Source organism: Danio rerio, chromosome 24 (genome assembly GCF_052040795.2).
Source record: "Danio rerio strain M-AB ecotype USA chromosome 24, GRCz13ab, whole genome shotgun sequence".
NCBI lineage: Eukaryota > Metazoa > Chordata > Actinopteri > Cypriniformes > Danionidae > Danio > Danio rerio.
This window is the reverse complement of record NC_141044.1, coordinates 36,157,861-36,178,750: the sequence shown is the minus strand read 5'-3', so window position 1 is coordinate 36,178,750 and position 20,890 is coordinate 36,157,861. Positions and strand designations below refer to the sequence as shown.

The 20,890-nt window shown below is 33.9% G+C and overlaps 1 protein-coding gene across 5 annotated transcripts in view; it reads left to right on the top strand.

Annotated features, from left to right (window-relative positions):
- ralylb (RALY RNA binding protein like b) overlaps positions 1–20,890 on the top strand; it is a 490,264-nt gene that overhangs the window by 341,469 nt on the left and 127,905 nt on the right. For 4 of the 5 annotated variants that reach the window (XM_087309880.1, XM_087309882.1, XM_087309881.1 and 1 more), the window contains one exon: positions 18,202–18,464. In XM_087309880.1, coding sequence (XP_087166006.1) covers positions 18,209–18,464 — 256 coding nt within the window. In that variant the 5' untranslated portion in view covers positions 18,202–18,208. Of the gene's footprint in view, positions 1–18,184; positions 18,465–20,890 lie in introns of those variants that run through there. The other variant, XM_087309879.1, reaches the window with a different exon arrangement.

The following is a 20,890-nucleotide window of genomic DNA, read 5'->3' as shown; positions in this document are numbered from 1 at the left end:
ATTTAAAGTAGATAGAACCAACTTTGTGAGTGTAGCACTTTTTACAGTGTAAGTTGCCCCAAAAAACCATAAGAATTGTGTTGTTTCAGCTCATTTTAAATGTTTTATGTCCAATCAACTTACATTTGTAAAAACTAATATGTTAACATAATTCCTTCATGTTGCCCTGACACAAATCGATTGTGTGGAACTCAGCATTTTCTGCAGCGTACAATTTAAAAAATGCAGGGTTCCTCACAATCGATTTGTGTCAGGGCAACATGAAAGAATTAATTTTACTGATTATTCATTCATTCATCTTCCTTTGACTTAAGCCTCTTTTAAACATACAGGTAATTTTCCAGAAAGGTCTGTATGTAGGATCAGGCTTTGAAAATACCTGTAAATTTGTTCCGGCTATTTTTAATTTGCCGGAATGCTGATCTGTGTGAACGCAGAAGGAAGAATGCCAGAAAGAGCGTGTTCATGTCAGAACATTCAGACGCATTCACATCCACACTGTTTATAAAGATAAAAGCCATTGAATATTTTTTCCAGACATTTTTAGCTGCTAGATGTTCATTATTAATGCCAACTGTGTAAAAATGATCAATAAGATGCTAACGATAAGTGACGTGTCATGTGTACACATGAACCAGCTGGCGAGCGCCAGCACACACACATATTACGTACATCTCGACGTGTGAAGTGTTCCTCCATATGTTTTCATCGAAGTTGTTCACAATAATAATCCATCCACAGAGTTTGTAATGTAGTCAAATGTTTAGAAATACAAACGCATTTGTTTAGAGCTCATTCCTGGTTAATGATATCACAATTTACCGGTATTTTAGAATGAATGCGTGAATAGTCTTTTCTAGAAAAATTCCTAACATCCTTACCTGTGTGAACAGTGCTTTTTTATTTACTGGTTAATTCGTTTTTGTTATTATTTTTATGTATTTTTATAATTATGGTGACGTAGTGGTGCCGTAGATAGTGCTGTCCCCTCACAGAAAGAAGGTCGCTGGTTCAAACCTTGGCTCAGTTTGACGTTTCTGTGTGGAGTTTGCATGTTCTCCCTGCATTCGCGTGGGTTTCCTCCGGGTGCTCCGGTTTCCCACAAAGACATGCGGTACAGGTGAATTGAGTAGGCTAAATTGTACATAGTGTGTGTGTGTGTGTGTGTGTGTGTGTGTGTGTGTGTGTGTGTGTGTGTGTGGATGTTTCCCAAAGATGGGTTGCAGCTGGAAGGGCATCCGCTGTGTAAAAACGTGCTGGATAAGTTGGCGGTTCATTCTGCTGTGACGACCCGGGATTAATAAAGGGACTAAGCCAACAAGAAAATGTAATATGGTAAGAAAGAATATGGTAAAATAAATAATATGGTAAAATAAATAAATAAATAAATAAAAAGATAAATACATAAATAAACAAATAAATAAATTTATTAATAAATAAATTAATAAATAAATAAATAAATAAATAAATAAATAAATAAATAAATAAATAAATAAATAAATAAATAAATAAAAAACGGACCGGCCCACTGGGAACGCTCCCGGTCCTCCTGATTGGCCAATCCGGGCCTGAACATAACTGTTAACTAGGTTGCATACTTTTATGGTAACATTATTACCATTTTCTTTTTAACATTGAAATCATGGCAATTATTTTTAATAGTGTATCAACACCTAAAATAAAATATAGAATTATGATTTCAGGGGGTCTTTAACCCTGAAGCTCAGTGTGTTGAGGGGTGTTGATGAGTCCCTCTTCTGCCTATGATTGAGTGTTTTCTTGAGTGTTTTCTGGGTGATCGGTGTCTCAGTGGTGTGGTGTTGTGCTGCAGAGTCACACACACATGTTCAGTGAGTTGGAAATCACACCGGACAGATCCTCAGACTCTTAATGAGCTCCTGGAGTGGGGAGGTTTTTAAACTGAAGTCCTGCTCTTCTGTGGTTCATGAGCTCTGATTCAGACGTGCTGTTACTGTACTGGAAAGAGCTCATGCTGCGTGTGGTGTGTGTGCTTTATATACTAACACACACACACACAGGAGTCACACACCTGTCTTTTTTCAGGCAGTGGCAGCTCTGGCTCACTCTGTGCCCTCGGCGAGATAAGAGAAAAAGATGATTTCTTTTAGTTCTAGGAAATGTTTTTAGGAAGCATGCTGAAGGGCTTGGTTAAATCCTGGCCAAATGTATTTAAAGATACAACAAAATTGCAGGGGGAAATAAATCGGATCCTATTCAGGGATCCAAGTGTGCCATCTGCAGTGAATCCAGTAAAAAAAAATTTTCCACCCAATACATCCATAAATTAACCAAAACACGAGTAATGTTTATTGTGATGGTAATAATATAATAATAATGTAATAAAATAAACAATAAAAACAATAAAATATAATAATATAAAAATAATAATAATGAGCATCACAGTGGCTCGGTGGTTAGCACTGTCGCCTCAGAGCAAGAAGGTTGCTGGTTTCAAGTTCCGGCTTGGTCAATTGGCATTTCTGTGTGGAGTTTGCATGCACTGTAAGAAAAAAAATCGTTAAAAAAAGGTCAAATGACTGGCAGCTACGGCTGCCAAACAAAAACCATAAAATTACGGTAAAATGTCTTTGTTGAAATAAACTGCAAAAAATAATAAATCTACAGATATTTTCATTAAAATGTTTACAGAAAAACACTGTTATTTTACAGACTTTTCCTAGATTATTACGATCAAATCCTTTCAATAAAGGTATACACTAAGAGTTTTACAAAGAAACACTGTTATTATACAGACTTATCCTAGATTATTATGATCAAACATCATCAATAAAGTGACTGCACTAAAATTTCAAGAGAAAACAATGTTATTTAAAAGAATTTTCCCTAAATCATTACAATTAAACACCTTTAATAACATGCCAAGACATGCTCATGATCGTAATTTAAGTTTTAAAAAACAACAAAGGAGATAGAACTGATTAAAATTCTCACAACTTTAAAATTACAGTTGTTACATTTTATTGAATAGTGTTTATGTAAAACGTGGAGGTTTAAGTTATATGGAATGATTCAGTTACAGATCTTAAATGAAATGCAACTGTAACATGAAGGGGATGCTGACAAATGGGTGCAGATCCAAAGGCGAGCAACAGTCATCACAGGGGCAAATAGATGTAACATTTTGCAGGGAATCCAGAATCATGGTCAAATAACAGGCAAATGGTCAGTCCCGGCAGCAAAAAACATAAACAATTAACAAACAAAGCAAGGCAAAAGAAGAGAACCACGTCATAATGTTCACAGTAGCAGTATAACAAGACTAAGCAATTGGCGCGTGCGTCTGTGCTGCTTTTAAAGTGCATGTAATCAGTTCATAACAATCCTCCGACTGTGTGTGTGCAATCAGCGGAATCTGAAACAGGTGTATGTGAGCACTCTAAGTGTGTTACTTTATTAAATGGATTTGTAAGTAATAATCTAGGATAAGTCTGTAAAATAACTGATTCTCTGTAAACATTTTAATGAAAATATCTGTAGATTTATTCTTTTTTGCACTTTTTTTCAACAAAGAAATTTTACCTTAATTTTATGGTTTTTGTTTGGCAGCCATAGCTGCCAGTCATTTGACCTTTTTTTTACGATTTTTTTTTTTTTACAGAGCAAGTAATTACAATTTATTACTTTAATTTTACGTAATTTTAAATGTACTTAAAAAACAGGAAAAAACACTAAATAATATGTCATTTTTTTGTAAAAAACAGACACATTGCTGTAATTTGTCATTAATTATATAGTACATAAAATAACAGTCAAGCCGTTAATTTACAGATAATGTTTGTAATTTTTACGAACTTTTGAATATAATTTAAAATAACAGAAAAAATACTGTATAAATAATACTGTAATTTCCCTGTATAAAAAACACAAATGTCAGTAATTTGTCTTTAATAATAAAGTACCTAAAATGAAAGTCAAATGGTTAATTTAGAGAGATTGGTTGTCATTTTACTAGGTTTTGAATATAATGTGAAATGACAAAAAGTTACTGTAAAAAATGTAAGGATATTTTCTGTAAAATTAGGGGTTTTTTTTACAGTGTGTTCTTCCCATGTTGGCGTGGGTTTCTTCTGGGTGCTCTGGTTTCCCCCACAGTCCAAAGACATGCGCTATTGGTGAATTGGATTAACCAAATTGTTCATAGTGTATGTTTGTGAATGAGAGAGTGTGTAGGTGATTCCCAACACTTGATTTCGGCTGGAAGGGCATCCGCTATGTAAACTATACTGGTTTATTTGGCAGTTCATTCTGCTGTGGCGACCTCTGAAATAGAGCCTAAGCCAAAAAAAATTATAATAATAGTTGTAGTAGTAGTAATAATAATAATAATGATAATAATGATAATAAATAATAATAATGATGATAATAATAATAATAATAATAGTGAGAATAATAATAATGATGATATTAATAATTATAATGATAATATTATCATTATTATTATTATTATTATTATTATTATTATCATTATTAATAATAATAATATATTCCGTAAATGAAGTTAGGAACAAAAAAATTTAAGCAATAATAAACCAATAATAATTAAAAATGAGTTATATTAATAGTAAAAGTAACTATTATTGTTATTATTATTATTATTATTATTATTATTAGTTTGATAAATTTTATTTTTAATAATACTTTTAATTGTAATATATACAGTAATTACAGTAATTAAAATTTAACGAATGTAAATGAATGTAAAAACAAACCAAAATAGTTAATTCAATATTTCTTTTGTGTTTTTTTCATTTATTTCCCAGAGCATGCATGGTTTTGAAAAAGATTGTGTTTTGATTAAATTTTTTGCCATATAAGAGGGATGGTGCTTAGAAGGGGGTAGAAACATTTAGGTTTGATTTAAGAGTTCTAGATTTTTCCTGTTTTTGTTGTTGCTGTAGCTGACCCAAGACCAGTTACTCACTGAAGCTAAGCAGGGCTGAGCCTGGTCAGAAACTGGATAGGAGACCACATGGTAAAACTAAGTTGCTGATGGAAGTGGTGTTAGTGAGGCCAGCAGGGGGCGCTCAACTTGCAGTCTGTGTGAGTCCTACTGCCCCAGTATAGTGAAGGTGACACTACTGTCAGTGGGTGCAGTCTTTCAGATAAGACGTTAAACTGTGAGGTTCTGACTCACTGTTGTCATTAAAAATCCCATGGCACTTCTCCTAAAGAGTAGGAGTGTAACCCCGATGTCCTGGCCAAATTCCCTCTTGGCCCTTTACTGTCATGTTTGCCCCATGATTTGCATGCTGATGACTTCTGCTTTGTCTCATGTTCGTTAAGTGACAGTATGTAATTAAAAAAAAATCTGATTAATTTACATAATCTAATTTTAACATTTATTTCAGTTAGTTTTTTTGTTGCTTAATAATAAAACAAACAAAAGTTGCTATTAAAATAAAAAGAGAATCTCTGTTAAAGGCATTTCCCAATCTTTCCCAATCATTTTTTTTCTGGCGGGTCAAATCAAAGGATAAAAAAGGGCCAACTTTGGCCTGCGGGCCTTAGTTTAGGCATTTTGGGCATTAATTAGGTTAATTAGGCAAGTGATTTTTTTACAATGACTTATTCTGTAGACAATCAACAAAAAATATTGCTTATTGGGCTAATAATATTGACGTTAAAATGCTTTTAAAAAATTTGAAAACTGCTTTTATTCTAGCCAAAATAAAACAAATAAGACTTTCTCCAGAAGAAAAAATATTATAGGAAATACTGTGAAAAATTCCATACTTAAACATAATTTGGGAAATAATAATAAAAAAAATGACAGGAGGGCTAATAATTGTGAATTTAAGGGCTTACATATACAAATCAACAGCATTAAATAAGAACAGCTATGGTGTAGCATTGTGTGCAGTTATTGATTACAATGTAGAACTTTAGACTCACATCTACACTCTACATTTGCAGATGTGCAAACAAATCCAGCATGACCCAACAATAACTCAAAGACAATTGAGAATCTGGAAGAAAAAAAACCCAGCTGCGGTAAAACAGGAGCCAGCAGGAGATCAGCTGGCAGATTCTGGGCCATCGTCTCCAAACGCCCCACACACAACACATTTATCTGATAAGAGGGGCAATTTAACACATCTTTGCTGATTTGCGCATGTTCTCTCCTCGCTGTCCGGTGTCATCAATACGGGTGCCAGCGCAGAGCCTCTAAATAACAGGCTGCTGATTTGCGGAGAAGCCAAACAGACGAGGCCTCTGTCCTTCTGAGAGATCGAGGTGCTGTAAAATCGCTCACCTCTCGGCTCTGTAATTTGCTCTGGACATCAGTCACGGGACGCTTCTTAAGGGGACGGGCGCTACACAGAGCTTGTATATTTGCTATTGTTTATTACAGCGCTTGTTCTCTGTCAAACTGCTTTTTTTGGATTCGTTGGCAATTTATCGTGCGTGAAAACCCCCGAGAGCAAAGTTCCCGAAGGAGAACGCCATTGCTCAGAGGTTACTGGTGGAGTAGTTGGAGTGAAAATGAAAATCCTGTCACTGTTTGCTTGCCCTCTTGTGGTTTTCTAACATAGAGAAACATGTTGAAGTCAGAATTATTAGCCTTCCTGAATTATTAGCCCCCCTGTATATTCTTTTCCCGAATTTCTGTTTAAAGGAAAGAAGATTTGTTTAACACAAACATAATAGTTTATTTATTATTTTATTCTAAACATAATAGTTTTAATAACTCATTTCTGATAACTGATTTATTTATTTTTTTATTTTTTTATCTTGGCCATGATGTCAGTAAGGGTGGCGCAGTGGGTAGGGCTGTCACCTCACAGCAATAAGACCTATGATTTGAGCCGCAGCTGTGAAAAATTCCTTCCTCTTAGACATAATTCCAGAAATATTTGAAGATAAACAAATCACAGGGCTAACAATTTTGACTGCAAAGATAAATCGCAATTCGTCAGACTTCAGAAAAAAAGAAAATAGTAAAAATAGAAGATAAAAAAAGTTTCATCCAAAGACTATAATCAACACTGATCAGGCATCCAAAGCGAGAAAAAAACATTTGTGGCAAGTATATGAAATGTTTGATATCAAATGTTTGGTCCTTCTTTATTTTAAGTGGTCTTTACTGTACTTGCATCACACAATCGGGAGTTTGTCTGTTAATTTTGTATTGCGCAATACTCATAGTGTTATTGGAGTGAGATATGGGAATGTTCAACACGATCTCACGGCAATTTGTAACTTATTGATTTAGTGGCTGATTCATTTAAATTTGCATGATCTAATTTGTGCAATTTAGTAATTTGCTCATCCCACAATGACAGTTGGGTTTAGGGGTGGGGTTGGTTGTCGGATGCTTTCATTTGACTGAACTCATACAAATTCAGATGAATTAGCCACTAAACTGACTAAACTGAAATATTTTTGTTTTCTCTTGAGATCAGGCTGGAAAGTTTAAGCACAGGTTTAGTGGTGTGACTACGTTTAAAGGTGGATTAAGGTGTAATTATGAATCTAATTACAGATATAAATACATGCAGATCATTAACATATATACAGTATATATATATATATATATATATATATATATATATATATATATATATATATATATATATATATATATATATGTATATATATATATATATATATATATATATATATATATATATATATGTACAATATAAAAACGTGCATTCAATTGAATTTAAATTACACTTAATATAAAGTGGGAGCGGTGACACGGTGGCTCAGTGGTTAGCACTTTCACCTAACAGCAAGAAGGTTGCTTATTCGAGTCCCTGCTGGGTCAGTTGGCATAATAATATAAGCTGACACATCTGAAAGCAACATTCATTCCTTAGTCCCTTTATTAATCAGGGGTCGCCACAGCGGAATGAACCACCAACTTATACAGCATATGTTTTACACAGCGGATGCCCTTGCAGCTGCAATCCATCACTGGGAAACACCCACAGTTTATTTAATTCACCTATAGCACATGTGTTTGGACTGTGGGGGAAACTGAAGCACCTGGAAAAAACCCATGCCAACACAGGGAGAACATGCAAACTCTACACAGAAATGTCAATTGACTCAGCCGGGACTCGAACCAGCGAACTTCTTACTGTGGAATTAACCACTGTGCCACAACAAGCAAGCATAAATATATTTTTATATTATACTGTATATGCATTATTGGGGAAAAGGTACATAGTGAGCACTGAGAGAGTCTGTGTGTGAGGGATGTGTTTAAAAGTTAAAATGAATACATCTGTAATATATATAATAAACACTATGGAAGGGGGGAATACAGTACCATTTATAACATTATTGTATGGTATTTTGTTTGGCAAGTTCAGCATTGAATCCTGACTGTATCTCCACACTCAATATTTTCCATTCTTATGAGCAGAAATGAAAGAGATGAAGTTAAAAAGAGGACTATACAGAGTGCTGAGCTTTGTCCAGCATAAAGGAGCTTTCTGCTGTTTTTCACGGCCTCATCCTGTGGTTTGGGGAAATGACAAAAGAGCATATTTCACTATTCCAATCTCTGTCTCCATGTCTGACTGCACACATGATCCAGCGCCAGTCCCGCAACACAGGCAACCTTGGCAACTAATCCTATTTACAGAGTATTGGATCCATTATTCAAGCATTTGGTCCCCAAGATAAATCAATCTAATCTTCATTTCTCAGTCACATTAGAGAGCTTTCAATTCCAACAGGCCTTTGAAGACGTCGACACAAGCGCTGGTTTCGTTTGGTGATTTGATACAACCTTGACATGACGTGTGTTTTACAGACACATGCATTTTCGAAAATAAGCTTGAATTCTGGGGTACTGCAGTGAGAATTTTCTTTAAGAGCTGTTTTGTATATAAAAATGGTTACTAGGGTTACCGTGCAGTTTAGCATTATGACAACATTGACTGTCATAAAAATTAGTTCACATATTTAAATTTACCCTGACTTTCAAGTCATTGGGCTCTATTTTGACAATCCATGCGCAAAGTGCAAAGCACAGGGAGCAAAAGCAATACGGGCATATCGAAATCCACTTTTGCTAATTTAAGGATGGAAAATTTGCTTTGCGCCATGGCGCATGGTCTAAAAGGGTTGAGCTTATTTTTTCTAATGAGTTATGGGTGTGTTTTGATAATAAACCAATCAGAGTCTCATCTCCAATTCCTTTAAGAGTCAGTTGCATTGCGCCATAGCGCATTTGCTATTTACATGATGGTGAACTTTGTAAGTGGAAAAACTGAACACTTCACTAGTGAGAAAACAGTTAAACTGAGCATCTACAGCGCGAGAATGAGAGATAAGCCTCCTCATTATTTACTTTCACTTTCACTCTCGTGGAAAGGGAAACTTCTTGTATGCACAGACATCCATTAGCCTAGAAAGAATTAATTTTATTAAGCGCAAAAATTTGTTTCAAATCTATTTCTAAATTCAGTTCTAATTTCCAGCAAACGAATAAATGAACAATAATAACGAAGTGTGGTCAAACAACTGAGTTATATCCTAATACTGATGTTGATCCCCATATGGTCTAAAACCTGACAGGTGGGCAAATCTAAGCTTGTTTTTAATAAAACAAATATAAATGTGCATATATAAATAATACTGCTAATAATAATAACATTATACAAAAGCAAATTGTTATGAATAAACTGAAAAATCCCCCCGAGATGAAGAAGACATGAAAATATGTTTTTTATATTTTTGTAGGCGAGAAAATAATGTTTTGTAATATTTTAATCCTTTATATTTATATCATACATACAGTTGAAGTCAGAATTATTAGCCCCCCTGAATTATTAGATGGCTTGTTTATTTTTTCCCCAATTTCTATTTAATGGAAAGCACATTCCTTCAACTCATTTCTAATAATGGATTTATTTTATCTTTGCCATGATGAGAGTAATTAATATTTTACTAGATATTTTTCAAGACACTTCTATACAGCTTAAAGTGACATTTAAAGGCTTAACTAGGTTAATTAGGTTAACTAGGCAGGTTAGGGTAATTAGCAAATTTTTGTATAACGACGGTTTGTTCTGTAGACTATCGAGAAAAAAAAATAGCTTAAAAGGGCTAATATTTTTGTCCCTAAAATGGTGTTTAAAAAAATTAAAACTGCTTTTATTCTTGCTGAAATAAAACAAATAAGACTTTCTCCAGAAGAAAAAATATTATTAGACATACTGTGAAAATCCCCTTGCTCTGTTAAACATAATTGGGAAATATTAAAATAAAAAAATAAAATAATTCGAAGGGGGGCTAATAATTCTGACTTCAACTGTATATATATATATATATATATATATATATATATATATATATATATATATATATATATATATATATATATATATATATATATATATATATATATATATATATATATATATATATATATCCCTAATATTTTAACTCTTTGTCCTATGTAAAGATGTTTGCGAATTGCTGTACATCCTGTCTGTTTTAAGCAATGTGTAAGCGAGGCGCATAACTAAAGCACTCTGTGCTGGACTTTAGACTGGCTTTGCTTTGGTCTATTGAACAATCTATTATAGTTTCTCAAAATAGCTACGCGCCAGCAATGTGCTTACCCATGTCTCCTTTTTTTAGAGCAGAACGCCTATGGGCGCACATATAAGCACAAATGCATTTGCTAATTGAACAGCATGGTGCAAAACATCAAAACGACTCTTGCGCCAAGCTGAAACTGGCAAACATCAATTGCGTTGCGCCTTGTGCCGCATTGCGCCGGGATTATAATTGGGCCCATCGTGTTTGGTTTTATGAATCAATTACTTTTGTTCTATAGTTTATTACATTTTTGGCTAAGCACACATTTATGTTCATTAAAAATTATGTTAACCTTATAAAATTAAATAAAGTTGCATTGCACCCACAAATGAAAATTTACTGACATTCATGTCATTTCAAAACAGAATGATTTTCTTTCAAGTTATTTTTTTAGATGTAACCAAATTGTTTTGGGGGCTGCAATAACATTATTTCTAAATATGAAAAAAGTGCCAATACTAGCATACAAGTTCATTTGTATTAATGTCTATGTTGAATAAAATAAAAAAAGTAGAATTTTTTATAATTAACATGCAAAATATATAGCCCATTTTACAGTAATTTGCTGTACTCATGCGAATTTTATTAATTTTACAATAAAACTCTGAATTCAACTCATTACTGTGAATTTTTACAGTTAAATCTTGTGAAGTGCTGCTAATGTAGATTACTGTGAAAAATTACAGTAGCATGTTGTGAAAATCTGGATTTTTTTTACAGTGTAGTATTAAGTTTAAAGTGACATTTAAAGGCTAACTTTAATTAGCCAGGTTAGGGTAATAAGGCAAATAATTGTATAATAACGGTTTGTTCTGTGGACTATAGAAAAAAAATATTGCTTAAAGGGCCTAATAATATTGACCTTAAAATGTTTTTAAAATTAAAAACTTATTTTATTCTAACCAAGAAGACTTTCTCCAGAAGAAAAAATATTATAGGAAATACTGTGAATCACATGATGTGTGTGACACATCATTCAGGAAATATTTAAAAAAGAAAAGAAATTCACAAAAGGATAAATAATTCTGATTTGCATATTGAAATCATTATATTATTAAGCAATTTTAAAAATGTAAACACCAGTGAATCAGATATTTACTGTAACTTTCTGAGCTCTTTCAGCGTGACTGACCCATCATCAACCCAAACCTTTTAATCCTGCTGCACAACAAACATCAAGTATATATTTTGGGCAACTCCAGATGTCGTATTCGGTCATTGCGTTTGATTCCGACACACTGTCCCACTAGTGTCTCCATGGAGCGGCCTGTTCAGTCTTGCTGTCTTGTGAGAGTAGTCCACTGACAGCCTGAGAGACAGAACATAATGCATCTCTGTCTCAGACAATAGCACTCACTGTCTCTCTGTGTGTGTGGTGGGGAGACAGGGAGCTGGATGACACCCAATGGGAGGATTTCACTGCTGTTCTGTGATGTAAAGACTGACTGACTGTGTGTTCACTGAGGAATGCGGAGCCTGCATAAACCTGAGGCCTTCATTTACTCGCTTGCTTTCTCACCTTCACACTGTCAGAAGGCGTGTAGAGATTGCTCATATTCTCACACATTTATAGATGCAAATAAACACACACACATCTCTCACCAGCCCTCATTCATATCCTCACATACAGGGCTTTCCACTATTATTGCCAACCTTCATAAATACGAGCAAAGAAGACTGGAAAAATTTATTTTATTGTACTTAAACTTAAATTGTTTAATTTTTATTGTTTGCTCTTGTTTGTAATGTATGTAAAATACACTATTAGAGCGTTTATTTTCCTAGCACACATTGTTATTCTTTAGCAGGCCAAAGTTGGCTAATGATAACCTTTATTTGGCCCGCCATCGTATGTTTCCCAACCCTGAGGGAAACAGCAATCTCGCCCAGCAATCAGGAAACTCTCATCACTTTCATTTAAAGAATTACTGTAACAGAAACATATGAGGATGTGTATTAACAAATTAAGTCACTTTGTCTTAAATGTGACCAGTGGCCATCCATGCTACTAATGAATTTATTATGAAGATCATATAAAACACTTACCCAATATTGCAAATCTACTTTATTCGTTTAGTTTATCATGTTTATTTAACTTTCATCTATATAGAGAAAGGTATAGATAGAAAGACAGACAGACAGAAAGACAGATAGATAGACAGTTGAAATCAGAATAATTACCCCCCCCCCCCCCCCCTGATTTTTTTCTTTTTTAAATATTTCCCAAATGATATTTAACAGAGCAAGGAAATTTTCACAGTATGTCTGAAAATATTTTTTCTTCTGGAAAAAGTCTTATTTGTTTTATTTCAGCAGAATAAAAGCAGTTTTTTTTATTTTTAAAACCCATTTTAAGGTCAAAATTATTAGCCCCTTTAAGCTATATTTTTCGACTGTCTAAATAACAAACCATCGTTATACAATGACTTGCCTAATTACCCTAACCTGCCTAGTTAACCTATTTAATCTTGTTAAGCTTTTAAATGCCGCTTTAAGCAGTATAGAAGTGTCTTGAAAAATATCTAGTCAAATATTATTTACTGTCATCATGGCAAAGATAAAAAACTCAATTATTAGTAATAAGTTATTAAAACTAGTTTGTTTTGAAATGTGTTGAAGAAATCTGCTTTCCTTTGGACAGAAATTAGGGGAAAATAAACAGAGGGGCTAATAATTCAGGGGGGCTAATAATTCTGTCTTCTACTGTAGATAGATAGATAGATAGATAGATAGATAGATAGATAGATAGATAGATAGATAGATAGATAGATAGATAGATAGATAGATAGATAGATAGATAGATAGATAGATAGATAGATAGATAGATAGATAGATAGATAGAATAAATTAAACTACTTATTCAACATGCCGTCACATGTGATGTCATCTGCGGTAGTTATTCATGGAGGCACAAGCACATTCAACAGATTATTGACTTGAAAAGTTGTTTTGCAATGTACAGTATTTTGAATGAACGCTGTTTGTTTTCAGCTCAAAATGGTATGAGCCTTCAAGTTTCCTTGGGTATCCTTCTTGTTTCTGGTGGATCATATTGCAAGCAGCACAAAACTGTATTCTGTATTTACACAGTGCTCATGCGTGTAACCACAAGAAAACAACATTATAACAGAAGTGCTGTAAAAAGCTTTTTTTTTTTTTTGGCCACTTACACTAGACAGACTGTCATTGGGTAATGTTATCAAAATTTAAAATAAAGTATGATGTAGCATTTTTTGTAGTGGTTTTTAATGAGGGACTATTATTAGCTAAATTTAGCAGTTTTTACAAGTGTTTAAAAATTAGTCCATTGGGATCTCACTCTAAAAAAAGGTTTGATAATAGTCTTCTGTAGTTTGTACTAAGACTGACGGACAATGAAAAGTTGCTATTCTCTTGGTTAATATGGGTAGGAACTGTACTTTTATTACAGCATAATAATCAAGGAATTTGGCTGTGCCGTGGCTGCAGCTGGCGCAATGATATTATGCAACCATGTTACCTACTTATCTAGCTAGGGAACTATTTTAAGGTGCTTTGCAATATCATTGTGAGCTGCTAATAGTCTAAATTGATTCAATGATTTAAGCTAAGCTTAGTTAGGAGTGTTCCCATTAGACCTGGAGATTGGCTGAATTGATTAATACATGGTAAAACTGTTAAACTCTAGGGGAGATGTAAAAGCACGCCATGATTTTGCCAAGTATGATGCGATCTTGGATTAACACCTACAGTATGTTGATCCTGGAACATCATTTATGTTCGAAAATGTACTCCATACCTATTCCCTACCTCTAAACCTAACCATAACCGTACATTATTTCCAAAAATCAGAGGAGAATAATAGTTGAACAACACTCATGTATAAGCTGCAAGCCTAAACTCAACATAAACAGTAAACATAATACTTAATTCTTATTGACTGATAATGTTGTTCCAGGATCAACATAGATGTTAATCCAGGAACATTGGTGGTATCAGGTTGGCGGTTGTAAAATGAGCCTATTTCCTAAAAAGTAGAGTGTTTGTTTAGTATATTGATCAAAAAGATTTTTAGCCAATCATGCCAACATTAGGCAGAGCACTTGGCCTGGATGTTAAGACAGTGCAATCTTTTTTAAGAATCAAGGTATATATATCATAAGACGGCAATTTAATTTTGGTTATCTCTGCAATTGCTGTTCTTTCATCGTGATAAGAAAACAGTACAGTATCTTATCCCAAAATCTTTATAAGATGTGAAGGTTGAGTCAGGGTCGATGTACATACTGTGAGCATTTTTGCTCCAGAAAGTTTGCTCCGGTTTTGGTGGAGAGTTTAAATAGAGCGTAACTGGGAGTAAAACCTCCATTTATGTTCTCCATAGGGAAACTGCCTTTTAAAAATGACTGATAAACTTGCCTGTTTTACACTATTTGCTTTTGTAGAACTCATCATGTTGGAATAATATTTTACAATAGTGAAATTCATGCAGTAATTAATTCTCATTTATACTATACCGCTTTCTTTTAAAGCCTAGATTTTTAACACTTGCCAGCAGGAAGTTGGCAACCTCTTGGATTTTGATAAAAGTAAAAAATGATAAGATAAAAACGAATGACAACAAATATTTTTGTTACCTAATTTAATCAGTTAATCGGGTTTACTTTCTTTTTTGTTAAATATTGTATATATAAAGTTAAATATAAATAAGTATAAGTATAAATATAAATTTATATAAGTATTTTTTACAAGTAAATTTTATATACTTTATATCAGTAAATTTATATAAGTATAAATATAAATATAAATAAGTTAAAGTATTTTTAACTGACGCAGTTTGAGATGACTAGAAAAGTTTACTTGAATAAACAACAAAAAAGGCAGCAAGATTTTTATTTGTGTGTGTACATGTGTGTTTGTGGGTGACAGTGTGTAATCATTCATTCTGTTTTATATTTGAAGTACAGGTCAGAATAAGTATTTGGTTTCATCTTTACATGAGCAATATCACACGAGGAGCAGTGCGATCTGGCTGTATATTGTCACAGGTGGGAGGTGTGCATTGTGTCCCACCACAATACAGCTACATTGCACTGCTACTTGGGTGATATTGCATTTATACAACAGTTCGACGGCATAATCGTGCATATAAAAAAGAAAATCAAACACTGAGAGTCTAAAAACCCTTTTGTATGAGGAACTACTTTCTTCCACCATTCATTCACATCTGCAACTGACGTCTGAACAGCTGAAACTGTTGCTGCTTCACAAACGCCACTTTAGAGCTAGTGTTTGAATGATTATCTAGCTTAATACCTAAAGTGATGACAAAACAGCAGATTTTTCTCATATTTTAAGATTATGAAGCTGAACAGCATGAAATGCCATCAGTTTATAGAGCTTTCCCTGTGTTTCTTTGTTGCAGTCGTGATGTCCCTATTTAACCCTGAAACAAGCCAAAGCAAAGCAAGCACTACCAGAAACACTACCAGAAAGTCACTTACCTGTTTTGTAATGATTTAATCAGTTGTAGTTTTAAATTATGCTTATTTTTTGTCCTCTAAGGCAGTGGATCCCAACCTTTTTTTTTTTTTGCCTGAGAGCCCCTTTTTCTCCGGAAAATATAGTAAAGCCCCCCTCCACATTTAATGACATAATCGCTCATATAAGTTTGCAGTAATGATGACAAAAAAATATTGTTTTCAAACAAACGGTATGATTATTACTATATCTACATATGTTTATGCACAAATAATAGCCTAATTTTTCCCAGAGATGGGTTACAGTTGGAAGGGCATCCACAGTGTAAAACGTATGCTGGATAAGTTGGCATTTGTGATCTCCATCAGATGATCTTCTTGCACAGACATGGTGGATTCGCCTGATTGTTGACAAGTGGGTTGCAGATCTATTCCTTGGCTGTTTGCGGGCCCTTTTCTCTTAGCAAAGAAACTTTCTAAAGAAGTCTGTTTCTTATGCCTAGTTCAGACTGACAGAAAGTTAAAAAAAGTTAATTTATTTATTTAAATTAATTATATGAAATTAATTTATTGTCAACTTAAGTTGAGGAGAAATGGCTAATTCCCTTCAAACCCAGGTGAGCCAATATGTACATTTTCTACCCCATTAATGGCTTCTTTCTCGTTATGTAGTTAATAACAAAAGATATACTATGTCTTTTTGGCTGTCAGACGTTGTTTAGACGAAGTTGTCGGCGATTCTTCCTATAGTAAAGTCTTGCAATGTGAAAACCCCTATCGCTGATCCATCTTGCAGTGTAAACAAAGCAGCGACGAAACACGAGCCCAGATAGTCATGCAGTGTGAAAACATATGTGACACGACTACTTTGAAAATCATGCAGTCTGAACTCGACATTACTCATTTTGCTGCTTGTGGGTTAAATTTGGGCGAGAGAATACGGTAATTTTTCAAAGTAAAAGACCTCTCTTTTAAATAAAAGATTGTTCAGACTCAGATTATAAACAAAAAAGAAATAATGAATGATTTCTTGTGCGGCCCGCTACCAACTGATTCTAGGACCGGTGGTTGAGAACCACTGAGCTATAAAATAAAATTAACTAAGACAACATGATCATTCTCCTAATTGTCCACTTCTAAGATTTTTTTTTTTTTTAATATGACACAACCCCCCACAAAGCTCACTGAGGCCCCCTTGAGGGCTGCGACCCCCCTGTTGGGAACCTGCTCTAAGGGCTTATTATACAGTCTCTGTCACTATCTTGTAGCAAAACATCAACCAACTTTGCTCTGCTCAGTATGATAGGCTGATGGATGCAGACGTTATAAATCTCAGAAATGATAACTATTTAAAATAGGCACTATCCTTATAAATAAACTGCATAGTTGCAATTTATACAACTACATTCTCACATAAAAATCATTAAAAGTACATTATGTTGTCCAACAGCTGTAATATTTGTCAAGCTGTAGTGAATTCATTGATCTGCTGTCACTCACTGTGGGCGGAGTAATACAGAAGGATGAGGTGGCTGTATAAGTGCTGTTATTGCAGAATACCACACTGCTATCAGCCAATCAGATTTGAGAAACAGACAGAACTGTTGTAAAAATAAATATATCAATAATGCCTAATTTTACACATATTTTGACATCTTATTTTCACAAAATCTACATTTAAGAAACAATAAAGTAGATCCTAGCTTTCCTACTTCACATATTCCCTTTTTACACATGTATTTTGATGCAGACACCTTGACCCTTTAGCACAGGGGTCACCAACATTAAATACAGGGTATTTCCTACCCTGTTAAATCATTGCTGATAACTTTTGTGAGAATCATTAACACGATCAGTGTCTTCACATGGATGAATATCATTAATTATTATCAAATACATAAAGTATAATTAAAAGTAAATTGAGCAAATGTGTTATTTGAGAAGTGTTTATCAAACTGGTAGCCCTCCACATTCATAATAATACCCAATAAGTAGCTCTCAAAATCATTAAAGTTGGTGACCCCTGCTTTAGCATAACCAGTTTGCATCAGACTTTTGGATTAAAATATCCACATATAAAAACATTATCTGTATCAGGTGTGTTTGATGTCGTCCCCATCATGTCTGTGCTTCGCAGGAGAATAATGACCGGCAAGACTCAGACCAGCAATGTCACTAACAAGAACGACCCGCGCTCCCTCAACTCTCGGGTCTTTATCGGCAACCTCAACACCGCCATCGTGAAGAAGAGCGACATCGAGGTCATCTTCGCCAAGTACGGCAAGATCGTGGGCTGTTCGGTGCACAAGGGTTACGCTTTCGTCCAGTACATTAGCGAAAGGAACGCAAGGGCCGCCGTAGCTGGAGAAAACGCCAGGATAATCGCAGGACAGCCGCTGGGTGAGTGCCTGGTTTTCTTTTCTTTTATTAAAGCTGGTGCTTTAATTAATCTACCTTTTTCTGCACATGATGACCGTGTATCAAATTATGGATTCCCTTCCTGTTTAGGGAGCTTCCATTCAAAACAAGTTAAGCTATTCACTTCAAATAATAAAGGTGTTATAAATAATACATATGGATAATGGAAACTCTTGGGGAGTTTTTTTTTTCTTTGGTCTTTATTTTTTCCTTCATGAAAACACACCTAATCTCACAATAGTGTATTAAATAGTTCATCTAAAAAATAAAAAATCTTGTCAATGTTTGATTAGTTTCTTTCTTCTATTGAACACTAAAGAAGATATTTTGAGGAATGCTGGAAATCTGTTATCTTTTTACTTCCACTGCATTTGTTTCACAGTGTTTTAAAAGGTTATTTCACCTCAAAATAAAAATCCTGTCATTGTTTGATTAGTTTCTCCTGTTGAGCACATAAGAAGATATTTTGAGGAATGCTGGAAACCTGTAACCATTGACTTCTACTGTATTGTATATATTTCTTTTTATGAAAACACACCTAAATTTAAAGGGTTAGTTCACCTAAAAATGAAAATTCTGTCATTATTTATTTAATTATTTGTGAAGACAAAAGAAGATATTTTGATGAATGCTGGAAACCTGTAACTATTGACTTCCATATTTGTATTTTTTTTTCATTAAAACACCTACAGTAATCTCACAGTAGTGTTTTAAAGAAATATTTCATCGAAAAACGAAAACCTGTCATTATTTGATTAGTTTCTTTCTTCTATTGAACACAGAAGAAGATATTTTGAGGAATGCTGGAAACCTGTAACCACTGACTTCCATTGTATTTTTTTTTCATTAAAACACACCTAATCTCAAGTAGTGTTTTAAAAGGTCAGTTTATCTAAAAATTAAAATCCTGTGATTATTTAATTAGTTTTTTATTTTATTAAACACAAAAGACGATATTTTGAGGAATGCTGGAAACCTTTAACCATTGACCTCCATTGTATTTTTATTTATATGAAAACACACCTGATCTCAAAGTAGAGTTTTAAAGGGTTAGTTCACCTCAAAATGAAAGTCCTGCCATTGTTTAACTTACTTTCTTGTGTTGAGCACAAAAGAAGATATTTTGATGAATGCTAGAAACCTGTAACCATCCACTTCCATTGTATTTTAGTTTTTTTATACATATGAAAGTCAATGGTTACAGCTTTCCTTAAAATATATTTTTGTGTTCAGTAGAAAAAAAAGAAACTCACTTGAAAGCACTTGGAGGGTGAGTAAATACAGAGAAAATATTTAGTTTTAGGTGAACCATCCCTATAACTAGACATTAAAGGAGTAGTAGTATCTGAAATGTATAAATTATAAGTAGGATGTTCATTTTGTTTTTGCCATGTAATTATCCCCAATACTGATATGGCATTGAACAATTCATAAACCAAACTAACAATAGCCTCACTAGAACCTTTATGGCCAAAGTGCTTTTGAGTTCACTGTGTTTTGTTCCTTCAGATTATTTTCTCTTCGTATTCCCACTAGTACAGTAATATTGATTATATATCCAAAAAATTGCTGTGGAAAGATTTGTTTTTGAGATTTTCATGGTCTGCTAAGAGTCATTTGTAAATTCTAATATGTTTCCTAGTAGGAGGTGAATACACCTTTGTACACAGCTTTTTAAAAACACTTCACTGATTGTTTGCAGTGTGCAACAGAGTTTATTCCTTAATTCACACAAAGCTTTATGGTCTGTAGGAAAAAAGGGTGGATAAAAGTGCTCTCTTGCTTTGTGTGAGGCTGACAGATGCTCACAGGGCCTGCACTGCCTGAGGCGGATCGGGAGAGCGTTTGATTTGGCTTTGTGATTCTTGGACATGCAAAGTGTTTTTCAGTGTTTTGACAGTTGGTGGAAGAGACAAGCGTTGTGCTGCATGTGTCACTGCTGTGCCGCAAAAGTGACATATCCTTTATTTTGGGCTTTACTGTAAAGATACTTGAAGACTATGGCAGCAAGGAATGTGTAAAAAGAAGTGTGTAATTTATTTTGATGGTAAAAAGTTCCTCTCTGAGTTTAATGCGCACATGAAGGCCTTATGGTGTTTTTAAAGTAGCAGGTTTATTATTATGTATGTGTTTACGTAGAGTATGTTTGTATTTTACCAGCGTCAAAGACTGAAAGAAGCAACTAAATTGAATTAATGGGTGAATTAATTATTAAATAAATACATATAAATATGATCTTACTGTTTTATAAATACCACATTTATTTATTTAGAAACTCTGAATAAATGAATTATTTAATAGTTACTGTACAGTATATTCCTGCTGTTTTTGAAAGACTGTGTTTATTTAGTTATGGTGAAACACTAACAAGCATACAAAAATAAATACATTAATATGCATGTATGTAT